The sequence below is a fragment of the Pithys albifrons genome, chromosome Z (assembly GCF_047495875.1).
Source record: "Pithys albifrons albifrons isolate INPA30051 chromosome Z, PitAlb_v1, whole genome shotgun sequence".
Lineage (NCBI taxonomy): Eukaryota > Metazoa > Chordata > Aves > Passeriformes > Thamnophilidae > Pithys > Pithys albifrons.
In genome coordinates this window covers 55,322,392-55,334,392 of record NC_092497.1, presented here as the reverse complement: position 1 = coordinate 55,334,392, position 12,001 = coordinate 55,322,392, and the positions used below count along the sequence as shown (strand labels likewise).

General features: G+C 47.8%; 1 protein-coding gene across 1 annotated transcript in view; it reads left to right on the top strand.

Moving 5' to 3' along the window:
• The first annotated feature begins 5,902 nt into the window (after positions 1-5,902).
• RAD23B (RAD23 homolog B, nucleotide excision repair protein) overlaps positions 5,903-12,001 on the top strand; it is a 38,824-nt gene continuing 32,725 nt past the window's right edge. The window contains exon 1 of the mRNA XM_071580530.1: positions 5,903-6,054. Within this exon, the coding sequence (XP_071436631.1) occupies positions 5,989-6,054 (66 nt within the window). The 5' untranslated portion in view covers positions 5,903-5,988. The remainder of the gene's footprint in view (positions 6,055-12,001) is intronic.

The following is a 12,001-nucleotide window of genomic DNA, read 5'->3' as shown; positions in this document are numbered from 1 at the left end:
CAGAACTGCTTCGCCCTCCACATAGCAACCACAGAAAGCAGAATGAGTAGTTTGCGTTTAACATATTCTGAGCAGAAAGGAGTAGTGAAACTGACACTCAGCATGAGGTACTTTCATTTGCAAGTGGACTGCTGAATGAAAAGTTTAAAAAAATGCCTTTTATCGGCAAAGTACGGATTTAGATTTGGTATCAGGCAACAGTGAAAGTGAACAAGCAGCATATTTTACGTTGTAACCATCCATGCAAAAAACAGCAAGGAGTACCTCATTTTTTTTCTTCTCTTTTTTTCCCTAATGGCTCTCCATGCAGTGCAAGCAAGTTATCTGTGTTGCCAAGAATGCTGGATTCCTACTAGCACCAGTCAGCAGTTCCTTTTTGGTTGCGGAAGCCGTAAGAGGCTCTGGCTGTCTGGCAGCTGAGTGTGTGTCAGAGCCCGAGGTGGGCGCTGACAGAGGCAGCACCTCCCGCTCTGTGTGTACATGTGACACGTATACATCATTCCCACACTTCTGCGGGCAGAGGGGTCTCCTGCTTTCTCTCTTTCCCTCCCGCTTTCCCTCTGCCTGGCAGTGCAGCCTGCTGGCCCCTGCTCTGCCACGCTGCTGGGAGGAAATGGTTAGGAAGCCAAGCTTACTGTAAAAATGTGTTAGAAGATGTTTTTTTATTACAAACATTAGGCTGACAATGTGGCAGACTAGAGCTTCTCCAGCCATTACACAATAACAGCAAATTTGGAGTTTAATTACATTACAGTATTAGGTTATGTGAGAAACAAAGTCTCAACCTCGTAGGATTTTAATTAAAATTTATTATATGATAAAAACAATTTCAGCATGCTGGGTGTGATGGACACAAGCATTGCTCACCATTGCACACCCAACACAGTGTAATTCCAACATTTATTTAGTCTCTACATACATATTCATTTGACTCTTGCATAAACATTCTAAGTACATTGTTAAGCAGTTTAACATATACTATTATAGCTAAGTCACTCTTACAACCCTCGTGATAATCCCACCATAAATTCTGTTCCCCTTAGATGTGGGAAGGTTTTAACTCTTTAACCTTCCTGGTACAACTCACGTAGCCCTTGACGAAGTTAAAGGAGATAAAGTGATTTAATACTATCTTGTTTATCTCACCATGTGTGTGTAAGTTGGAATTTTTGTTTAATTGGCTGGCCATATGTTTTTTCTCATGTCACGACAGGAGCTCAATAACCCACTCATTTTTACTACCACGAATCACACTCCTCACAGTTAGACTGACATCAGCATCCTCTTTTTCAGAAGGACAGCCTTGTCTACAAAGAAAATGCCCTGATCCTACACCTACTGATGGAAGAGGTTATAAGGAGACTCCACATATACTGATGGAAGAGGTTGTGAGGAGGAAGATCCCACACCTGCTGATGGAACAGGTGACAAGGAGGGAGATCCCATCCTGCTGATTGTCTTCGTTTGAGGGAAAATCCAAAATGTTTACCAAAAAGCAGAGGGAGGATTCCTCCACAATAATCACGTCACTCCTTATTAAATTTAAGAAAAGGAACTTTAATTAGAAAATGGATATAAGAAGGATAACTGTTCTTAACTATATATATACATATATATGTAGATATAGATATAACTGTAAACTATAGATATAAGAGTAAACAACTCTCCCAGCACCAAAAGTAAAAACAAAAGAGAACAACCCCCAGCCTGTTAGTTCCTCCTGCAGCAGTTCTATTTATGGACAGTGTCACTGTCACACCTGGGCTGGCTGCGAGATGAATTCTCAGTCTTTTCCCAGCGAGGCAGAGACTATCAGGGAGCACTCAGATGAATACTCTCTCTCTCCTTGTCCTTTGTCCCAAACGAAGAAGGAATAAAGCTGCGAGTGGAGGAAAAGGTGATAGTTCCTAGGAATCTCCTTGCAGTCCGAATAGATCCCCAGGAAGAGGGAAAAAAAAAAGTCTGCAGTGTCCTGAAGCAGCTGTGTCTCCCCTCTGTTATAAACGACCAACCAAACAGCCAATCATTTGGTATAAAGGGTAGTTTAATTTTACAAATAATGAAAGCTACAGAGTAACCAGCGCAGCACTGGGGACACTGCGAGTCTCTGCTCCATCAGTGACACACATTTGAGCTCGCAGGCTCCTTTTTTATACAGTCAAAGCAGGTTTATTTTTAACCAGTTCCAATAAATGATTTTCTTCTCCGTTTTGAGATCCTTTCATCTGATTCTTCCTGTTGCTTCTCCGTGGTCGTGGGGGCTGAGTTCTTCTTTGGTGTGATTATTAACTTTAACTAGAGACAATCTTGTCAGTTAAGCCTTACCTGTTGTTTTGAGGTGTTTCTTCCTTATCTTGATTGGGTTTACTTCTCCATTGTATTTAGGCATTCTTGGATTATCTTTGTTTACATTGTTTCTATCTTCAAAGACTGCTTAGTCATTAATTGGCTTTCTTCTTTTACTGCCTTTATGTATGTTAAACTAAGTTGATGTCTGGCTTATAGTTGCTCTGTTGCTGAATCTTTACAGCATATTCCACAACACCCAGATTCAGTGCTTCCAGAATCCCACTGAATGATTTGTCAAGTCATACAGTATAATATATTATACTTTTGACACGAATTAGACCTGCATTTCTCACATCTCTTCTCTCTCTCTCTGAAGGTCAGGGTGCCCAGAGATGGAGGGGGAAAAGCAAAGAGGAGAGGCAGAAAAAAGAGCTCACCAGCAAGCCGGGGCTCCTTTTCTGCAGCTGTCCAAAGAAAAAACCCCAAAAAGTCAAACCAGCACACAGGGAACAAAGAAAGAAAAAACTCTGCCCACCCCCAGGTGCTGGGGTTCTGTTTCTCAAGTCCACCCCACCATTCAGCTGGAATCTGAAAGTCATCACCTATCCTTTGTCCTCACTCTTGGGACTCCAAGCCTAAACCTTTGTGTTGGTATGGTGAGAAAAATTCTCTGAGGGGGCTCCTCCCACCATCACCTCCCTGTGTTTGAACCTTTAACACTGATGAAAGAGGCTATAACGAGTCAGGGCAGGGGTCTTTTTTACCAGCATTGTCACGTCAATTTAAAGTTTATTCCTATGAGCGCTCTCCCCTTGCTGCCTGAGGAGCACCAGGGCAAACAGAGGTTAATAACCCATCCAAAGGACACACTAACTGCGGAAACACTACACTACTACGCTCACCGTGAGCGGGCAGTGTGTGCTCACAGCCCAGAGAGCCAAACGAACCCTAGGCTGCATCCAAAGGAGTGTGGCCAGCAGGCTGAGGGAGTTGATTCTCCCCCTCTATTCTGCCCTTGTGAGACCCTGCCTGCAGTGCCGCATCCAGCTCTGCTGTCCCCAACACAGGAAGGACATGGAACTGTTGGAGCAAGTCCAGAGGAGGGCCATGGGGGTGATAAGAGGACTGGACCACCTTCGCTGTGGAGTGAGAGAGTTGGGGCTGTTCAGCCTGGAGAAGGTTCCATGGAGACCTCAGAGCACCTTCCAGTGTCTGAAGGGGCCACAAGGAAGCCGGAGAGGTACTTTTTGTCAGGAACTGTAGTGACAGGATAATGAGTAATGGGTACAAATTGAGAGGAAATTTAGGTTAGATATAAGGCAGAAATTCTTCACTGTGAGGGAGGTGAGACACTTGGAGAGGTTGCTCAGGGATGCTGTGGATGCCCCAGCACTGGCAGTGTTCAAGGCCAGGCTGGATAAGACCTTGAGCAACGTGGTCCAATGGAAGGTTGATTTGTGGAATAAAGACTCTCTATCTGATAAGGTCATACAGAGGATCATTTATTGAAGGTCCGGGTGCAGGGGTGATGGCTCCTTCAAAAACGTGCACACCTGGTCGAGTTAACAACGTGTTTTTATGCAAATAAGTTATACATATTCATTTCTTCATGCTTAAACATTATTTTCCTAGAAAAGGCAGGGTTATTATAATGAGTCTAAGAACTGATTTCCATCTTCTCCACCTCGTGGACCTCCTCCTTAAGCCTGCACCTTTCTTCCTGGGAATTAGGGGCGAGGGACTTCTGGTGGCCTTTGGGGATGAAGTTTGTAGTCTTCCTCATATGAGCTTTCTACTTTTGGCTCAAAACTGCTCCAAAACGGATCTGTTAGCAACTGTAACTGGTTTAATTGGTGAATTTCTCAAGTTATCCTGTTCTTTTGACTTGTCTTCTGATTTATCTTTGTTTCATATGGTGTCCAGTCTATTTTACTTAGCATAAGAAATCCCTAAGCCCCCTTAGTATAGAACCTTCAAGGACAGGTCCTACATATCTGTACCTTATGATTTTTCCCATATGCTAAGCTACTTTATATAGTGATTTTTATAATAACTATTAAGCAAATTCTATGACAGATGTATCAATTAATAACGTTATCAATCAGTAAGTCCCTCCAGTCAAGGTAGACGTGCCCATGGCAGAGGGAGGTTGGGAATAGGTGATCTTTAAATGTCCCTTCCAACCCTTTAATATTCTATGAAACCAGAACTGGCAGATCTGAGGCACTATAAACACACGAGTGTGTGTTAATACACATGTGCAACAATTCACCAGCACTGTGTGCACTGCAAGAGGGACAGTGGGGTGCTGGAGCCAGCCCAGAGAAGGGAAGGGAGGTGGGGAAAGGTCTGGAGCACAAGCCTGATGATGGAGAGCAGCTGAGGGAGCTGCGGGGGCTCAGCCTGCAGAAAAAGGAGGCTCAGGGAGCACCTTATCGTTCTCTACAATCCCCTGACATCAGAGGGGAGCTGGGGGGGCTCAGCCTGGAAAAAAAGGAGGCTCAGGGGGCACCTTATTTTCTTTACAATCCTCTGACATGAGAGGAGAGCTGGGGGGGCTCATCCTGGAGAAAAGGAGGCTCAGGGGGCACCTTATGTGTCTCTACAACCCCGTGACATGAGAGGGGAGCTGAGGGGGCTCAGCCTGGAGAAAAGGAGGCTCAGGGAGCACTTAATTTCTCTCTACAACCATCTGACACGAGAGGGGAGCTGGGGGGGCGCTCAGCTTGACGAAACAGGCTCATGGGACACCTTATGTGTCTCTACAACCCCCTGACAGGAGGCAGGAGCTGGGGAGGGCGTGATCGGGTTCTGCTCCCAGGGAACAAGGAACAAGACAAGGAAAAATACCCTCAAACTGTACCAGGTGAGGCTTAGCTTGGACACGATGAGGAATTTCTCCACAGAAAGCGAGGTTAGACACGGGAACAGACCGACCAAGGGGGCGGTGCTGCCCCGGCCCCTGGGAGGTACTCAAGGAAACACCGCGTGGCGCCGAGGGCTGCTTGACACGGCGGTGCTCGGACACAGCTTGGAGTCGCTGCCTTCAGAGCTCCTTTAGGCGTTAATTGCGGTAATTGTTTCCGTGCGTGTAAAGGAGAGCACTCCAGACTGAATCCCAAGGTCGAGTTCGAGTCTCAGTGGGACCGTCCCCTGGCAGTTCAATCCCTCCCTGCCATCCCATCCCGTCAGATCTCAGATGCTCAGCAGGGTCAACCCCGGTCAGTACCGGGGGCTGTGACAGTCCCGAGGACTTCCCTGTCACTGTCCAAGCTCGCTCGGCCGTGGCAGATGGACCTTGGGACTGAAACGGTGGGGCCAGTTCTGCGCACGCTGAGCCTCACCTAAAACATCCACTGCGCAGGCTGGAAGGGCACGTGGGGAGAACCTTTCACAAATCTGCGTTGGCGAAGTCTCGCCATACAAATACACATACAGTAATGCCTCTGTGCCCCTCTGTGCTGAGGGTTCTCTGTGTGTGTGTGTGGGAGATCGGCTCGGCCCGACCCACCTCCGCGCATGCGCAATGGCGGTCCCGCCCCCCGCGCATGCGCGCCCCGCCCCGCCGGGACCGCCCCCGCCCCCTCCTCCTCCTCCTCCGCCGCCGCCGCTGCTGCCGCCGCCGCCCCTTCTCTTCCCTGCCCGGTCTCTTCCAGGGGAAGGGACGAGGGGGCCGCGGAGCCGCCACCACCCGCCGCCATGCAGATCACGCTCAAGACCCTCCAGCAGCAAACCTTCCGCATCGACATCGACCCCGAGGAGACGGTGCGGCCATTCCCGCGGTTCCCTGGGGGGATCCCGTTCCCCCTCGCTCTCCCACGGGGAAAAAAGGGAGGGACGGAGCTCTTGGATGGGGTGTTGGGACGACCGGGGGGGGGTTTGGGAGAGGAGGGAGGGATGTGAGCTCAGCAGGGACCCCTTTTCGTTTGGGATGCGGATGGGTGAGGGAACATGGCCCAAGGAAAGGGGCTGCCGTGGCCAAATCCCGGCGGAAGGACTTTTCCCCCTTGTTTTGGAGGAGAACGCCCCGGAGGTGGGAGGAGGGATAGCCCGGGAGCTGGGAAGGGGGGCATGGCCTGGCAACCGGGGGGGAATAGCCCGGGGATTGGGGGGATAGCCCGGGAGGTGGGAATGGGGGATGTCACGGGAATCGGTGGTGGTGGGGAATAGCCCAGGAATGTGGGGGAATAGTCTGGGAATGGGGGAATAGCCCGGGAATGGGGAGGATGGCCCGGGAATGGGCGGATAGACCGGGATGGCCCGGGAATGGGGAGGGGGTAGCCCGGGAATGGGGGGAACATCCCGGGAGTTGAGAATGGAGGGATAACCCGGGAATGGGGAGGTGGGGGGGAATGGCCCGGGAATGGGGGGATAGCCCGGAAGGTGGAAAAAGTCACGTATTGCTGGACAAGAGAGGAGCACCATAGGGGAACAAAAGTGTGTTTTTTATTTGTTTTCTGGACTCGAGGTGCCCACACCCGTGGGATTAATGGATAATGGGGCACAGGTCGCTGCTGGTTTGTACTGGGAGCACTGGGAGTGGGTCATGCCCTCGGGGGTGGGGGAAGGAAGTGCAGCAGAAGGAAAAGGTGGTGGTCCTTCCCACCCCTCCATGGATTCCCGCTGGGAGAGCTGTGGGGCAGGAGGGTGTGTGCTCGCAGGTGTGCCTGCACAGGTGTGTGCTGTGCCTGGTGCAGGTGGGTGTTTGTTTCTCAGGCTGAGCTGCAGGGACTAATTAACTGTGCTGGGAGGGGAGGGAGTGCAGGAGAGACTCTGCTGCCCTCGGTGGAGGCTCCTGCAGGGATGTTGGGGTGTGTGGTGGGACCCACAGCAGCGTGGCCGCCACTCAGCTGTGTGGCAGTGACTGTGTGTCTCTCATAGAATCACAGAATGGATTGGGTTAGAAAAGACCTCCAAGATCATCAAGTCCAACCCTTGGTCCAACTCCAGTCCCTTTACCAGATCATGGCACTCAGTGCCATGGCCAATTTCCCTTTAAAAACCTCTGGGGAATCCACCCCCTCTCTGGGCAGCCCATTCCAGTGCCTGAGCACTCTCTGGAAAGAATTTTTTTCTGCTCTCCAACTTCAATTTCCCCTGGCAGAGCTTGAGCCCATCGTGCCCCCTTGTCCTATTGCTGAGTGCCTGGGAGAAGAGACCAACCCCCACCTGGCCAGAACTTCTTCAGGGAGGTCCAGACAGTGCTGAGGTCACCTCTGAGCCTCCTCTTCTCCAGGCTCATGATGCTGCAGGCTGGGAGGAGATGTGTGTTGCTCTCAGGTGGATGGATATTCTCTGCTGGCATGAGGGAGTCTGCTGAAAAATACTCAGAAAAAAGCACCAATGAGGAGAAGGGCCTTAAGTGAGTTGGCTGAGCTGCAAGTTGCCTTGTCACTTGCCTGAGAGCCAAGTCCAGACAGAGTTGTGGCCTTGGTTTGAGAGATTTGGAGAGCCTGGCAGCTGGAGTGTTGTCTGCAGCAGCTTCCCAGGCACTCAGCAATAGGACAAGGGGGCACGGGCTCAAGCTCTGCCAGGGGAAATTGAAGTTGGAGAGCAGAAAAAAATTCTTTGCAGAGAGAGTGCTCAGGCATTGGAATGGGCTGCCCAGAGAGGGGGTGGATTCCCCATCCCTGGAGGTTTTTAACCTGAGGTTGGCCATGGCACTGAGTGCCATGATCTGGTAAAAGGACTGGAGTTGGACCAAGGGTTGGACTTGATGATCTCAGAGGTCTTTTCCAACCCAATCCATTCTATGATTCTTTCATGTGGCATGTGGGCAGCCAAGCTCTGGAAACTAAGAAACGTTGTTTCTGCTTTACCAAGTCTCTGCTCTCTTCCACCTTAAATAAAAATAAGGATGACTGTTAAATTTGGACTAAGAGCTCATTTGAGGGATGTGGCAAATCTCTGGGAGAAGCACATGCTAGAAACCTTCAAATATTTAAAATGCCCATCCTTCCCGTTGCTGAGGAAAGCTCTTTTTCCATCTTTTCTCCTGCTTCCTGCATTCATTGAGGTCCTGGGAAGTAAATTCAAGGAGAGGACTGAAGGAATGTTGCCAGTCAAAGGCCTCACCAATTTATGAGGCAGCGGAATGCAATGGCCACAAGTTGGATTGTGTGAAATGAGATTGCACCCTCTGTTTATAGATGTAGCTGTTCTGGGAGTTTAGAATAAGAATGCTTCTCATGAGCATAATACTTCAGGTCTTGTCCAGGAATGGGTGGTAAGATGGAGGGAAAAATGGGTAGAACTTTGTTTTAAAGAGAGTAAGGTAAAGGCTTGATCTTCTTACTGGCTGTGGAGGTGAAAAAATGTATTTACATTTCCTTGGAATACTTCTTAAAAAATCACAGAGGAATTATTGCTGAGAGTGTTTATTGCAAACTGTAGAACTTAATAAAGGGAAGAACACTTAAGAGCCTTCAGCAAGAAACCAAATCTTAAAATAGGAAAATGCTTTGAAATTTAGTATGTTAAGCAAGTGTTTCAAAAATATATGCTGATTTTTGAAAAATAGCAGTTTTAGCTGGTTTGTTAGGTTAATTCTGTAGCACCTTGAAACAAGTACGTTCTGTGGAGTTTGGGAAACATTAGTTTTAGTCTCTGGACCATGTGTGTATTTCTCAGATGGAGGTTTGCTTGTTTACTTGGAGCTGTGCCCTGTACTGTGACAAGGCCAAAATCCTGTAGTTGTGATAGACACAGGAAACCTGTTGCTCTGAAGTTGGATTCTGGTCCTCCAAAACCAGTTTCTGGTTCTGGCCATTTCTCCCCTTTTTCTCAATACCAAATTAATCTGAAGAGACTTGATGTTGCTGTGCCAAGGTGGCATTCTAAAAGGAGTTTGTGCTCATCACCGAGAGCTGTCATTAATAGTAAGGAGTATTTACACAAACCTTCCAGGGAGAATTGGAAGCAACACCCTTCCTAATAATTAGTTGGCCTTGTTACAGCTTTTGCACAAGTAACTGATCTTTTTTTCCAGTTAAATCAGTTGAATTTTAAACTTGCCTTCAACAATACCACTTTAATTTTGCTTTAGATGTGTTTCAAAATGTTGGCCAGCTGAGTATTTCAACTGAAGGAAAACTAGACTTGCTAAAGTGCCAGGTGAAGACTCAAATACTTGGGCTGACTAAACGAAGTTGAAAAGATTTAGCCTCAGGCCCTGTTATTGGGGAAGGCTTTGTTATCAAATAGATTTTTGCGGGCATGGCTGTCGTTGTTGAGTTGTTGTGGGCAAGAAGCAGAGGCCACAGGTGTCACACATAAAGCTAATTTTATTAACCTACATGTAACACACTCAAAATAAAATAAAATGGAGTAAAGAAGGATGCCTCAATCTACGAGTTACTCTCTATATATTGTAAATCCCTTCCAAGGTCACTTTTCATAGGTCCATGACAATGTCCATAACTCTGCCAGAACTTCTGATTGGACATTACACACTCTTCAGATGTAAATTTAGTTTCATGAGAAATTGTCAGCACACATCCCATTCTCACAACTTGCTCCTTTCTCAGCTTCTTTCTTATCTCTTTTTGTTCCAGCTATACCACCAGTTTTTCTCACAGTTCTTTCCCATCTCTTCCTGCTACAGCTGTCCAGGGAGACCATATTTTGTCCGGATCAGAACCACTTGCAGTCTCGATCCCCACACATGGCTGGTTTTGTTCAGTTGTATGGGAGTATCAGTATTGCATTTGTCTGGCTCCATAGAGGGGTGGATTTACCCACAGTGATCATTCTGATGTTCCTTTCAGGGCTGGGGCATTCAGACAACCAGGATAAATGAAGGCATGTGTCTATCTGCACAAGCTGCTGCTTCTGTTTGTTGGCTGTCTGTGAGAAAGTAAATAAGCTGAGTGCTGTGTCAGGAGCGAGTAATAAGCCCTGTCTGACAGTGATGCAGGTCTGTGTAGCCACATCCCTTGCTGAGGTGACAGTGATGACCCTTGTAGGCTTCTGTGGTAGTTATCACTATGTAGACACGGACCAGGCTTTTCACAGTATCCCAATAAACATTATTAACTTCCTTTGTAGTGAAATGCCAGGCGAAAGAAAGCCTGCCCTGCTTCGTTTTCAGCTCCCCTGCACCATTAACCTAAAAACCTGGTTGTCAGAATGCAGAGAAGTGCAAGGAACATTCAGGATGTCAGGAGTCTTTCAGCCTCTGTGTCACATAATATGGGCTTTCACATGTCCTGGCCTGGATCAAAACTAGTGTGGCCAGCAGGCCCAGGGCAGTGACCCTTCTTCCCCTGTACTCTGTGTTGGTGAGGCCACACCTTGAGTGTTGTGTTCAGTTCTGGGCCCCTCAGTTCAAGAAAGAGATTGAGGGGCTGGAGCGGGGCCAGAGAAGAGCAACGAGGCTGGAGAAGGGACTGGAACACAAGTGCTGTGGGGAGAGGCTGAGGGAGCTGGGGGTGTTTAGCCTGGAGAAGAGGAGGCTCAGAGGTGACCTCAGCACTGTGTGGAACTCCCTGAAGGGAAGTTCTGGCCAGGTGGGGGTTGGTCTCTTCTCCCAGGCACTCAGCAATAGGACAAGGGGGCACGGGCTCAAGCTCTGCCAGGGGAAATTGAAGTTGGAGAGCAGAAAAAAATTCTTTGCAGAGAGAGTGCTCAGGCATTGGAATGGGCTGCCCAGAGAGGGGGTGGATTCGCCATCCCTGGAGGTTTTTAACCTGAGGTTGGCCGTGGCACTGAGTGCCATGATCTGGTAAAGGGACTGGAGTTGGACCAAGGGTTGGACTTGATGATCTTGGAAGTCTTTCCAACCCAATCCATTCTGTGATTCTATGTCTCTGTTCCACCACAGTGTTTGAACACCCAGGGAACACCAGCTTGTTTAACACTGTGTCAGCAGAACATTTACTTGTGGGAGTTTGAACCTCTCTCTGTTCTGGTGCGTCCATAGGATGTTTATGCTTTATTGTTAAACACGTTTATGGGCATTTCCAGATGCTAAAGTTGTGCCCCTCAGTGCTAGAAGCTTCTGGTCTTCAAATTTAGAAATTTAGGCTGGATTCTACCTGAAGTTCTCTTGAATGTGTGGTGAGTCTGTTCCAGCTAAAAAGGAGCGTGATCCAAAGGGTTTGTAATAAGGAAAAAGTGAAGTTTGGCAAATACTTCATTTTTTCCCAGCATAAATACTGGGAAAAAGAGATACTACTTCCATTTTTTTTCAAAAGGCAGTGTAATAGCAAAGAATTTGTATTTTCTGGTTTATAGGGGGTTTGGCTTTGTGACAGTGATGAGATGGTACATACAAGGGGGTGGGCGCTTCTTAATTATGTGGGAGGCGTCTGGCAAAAGTGCAAGTGCTTTAATTCTCTTCAGAGAGTGCAGTGATGAATTTCTGAATTAGTGCAGATTGAAGGGGTAGGGTATGGTTTGTGAACCCATACAAAAGTGAATACAGGAGCTCACAAAAATTTGTTGTTACATCTATGTTTTTTATATTGAGAGCTCTACTAAAGAATATAGTAAAAGAGGAGATAAGGACAAAAAGTGTGTAATTTTAAGGCAAGCTTTGCATCCATTCTTTTTCTGTTAGGACTAGGAAATATGAATGGAAACAAATAATGGCTGCTTATAAAAGGTGTCAGACATGTGGGCTCCTGTTGAAAGAAAACCTGGTCCAGCAGAAGATCAAAGGTTTGGGGGTTTTTTGTGTGTGGTGGAAGAAGATACGAGTGTAATAGATTTA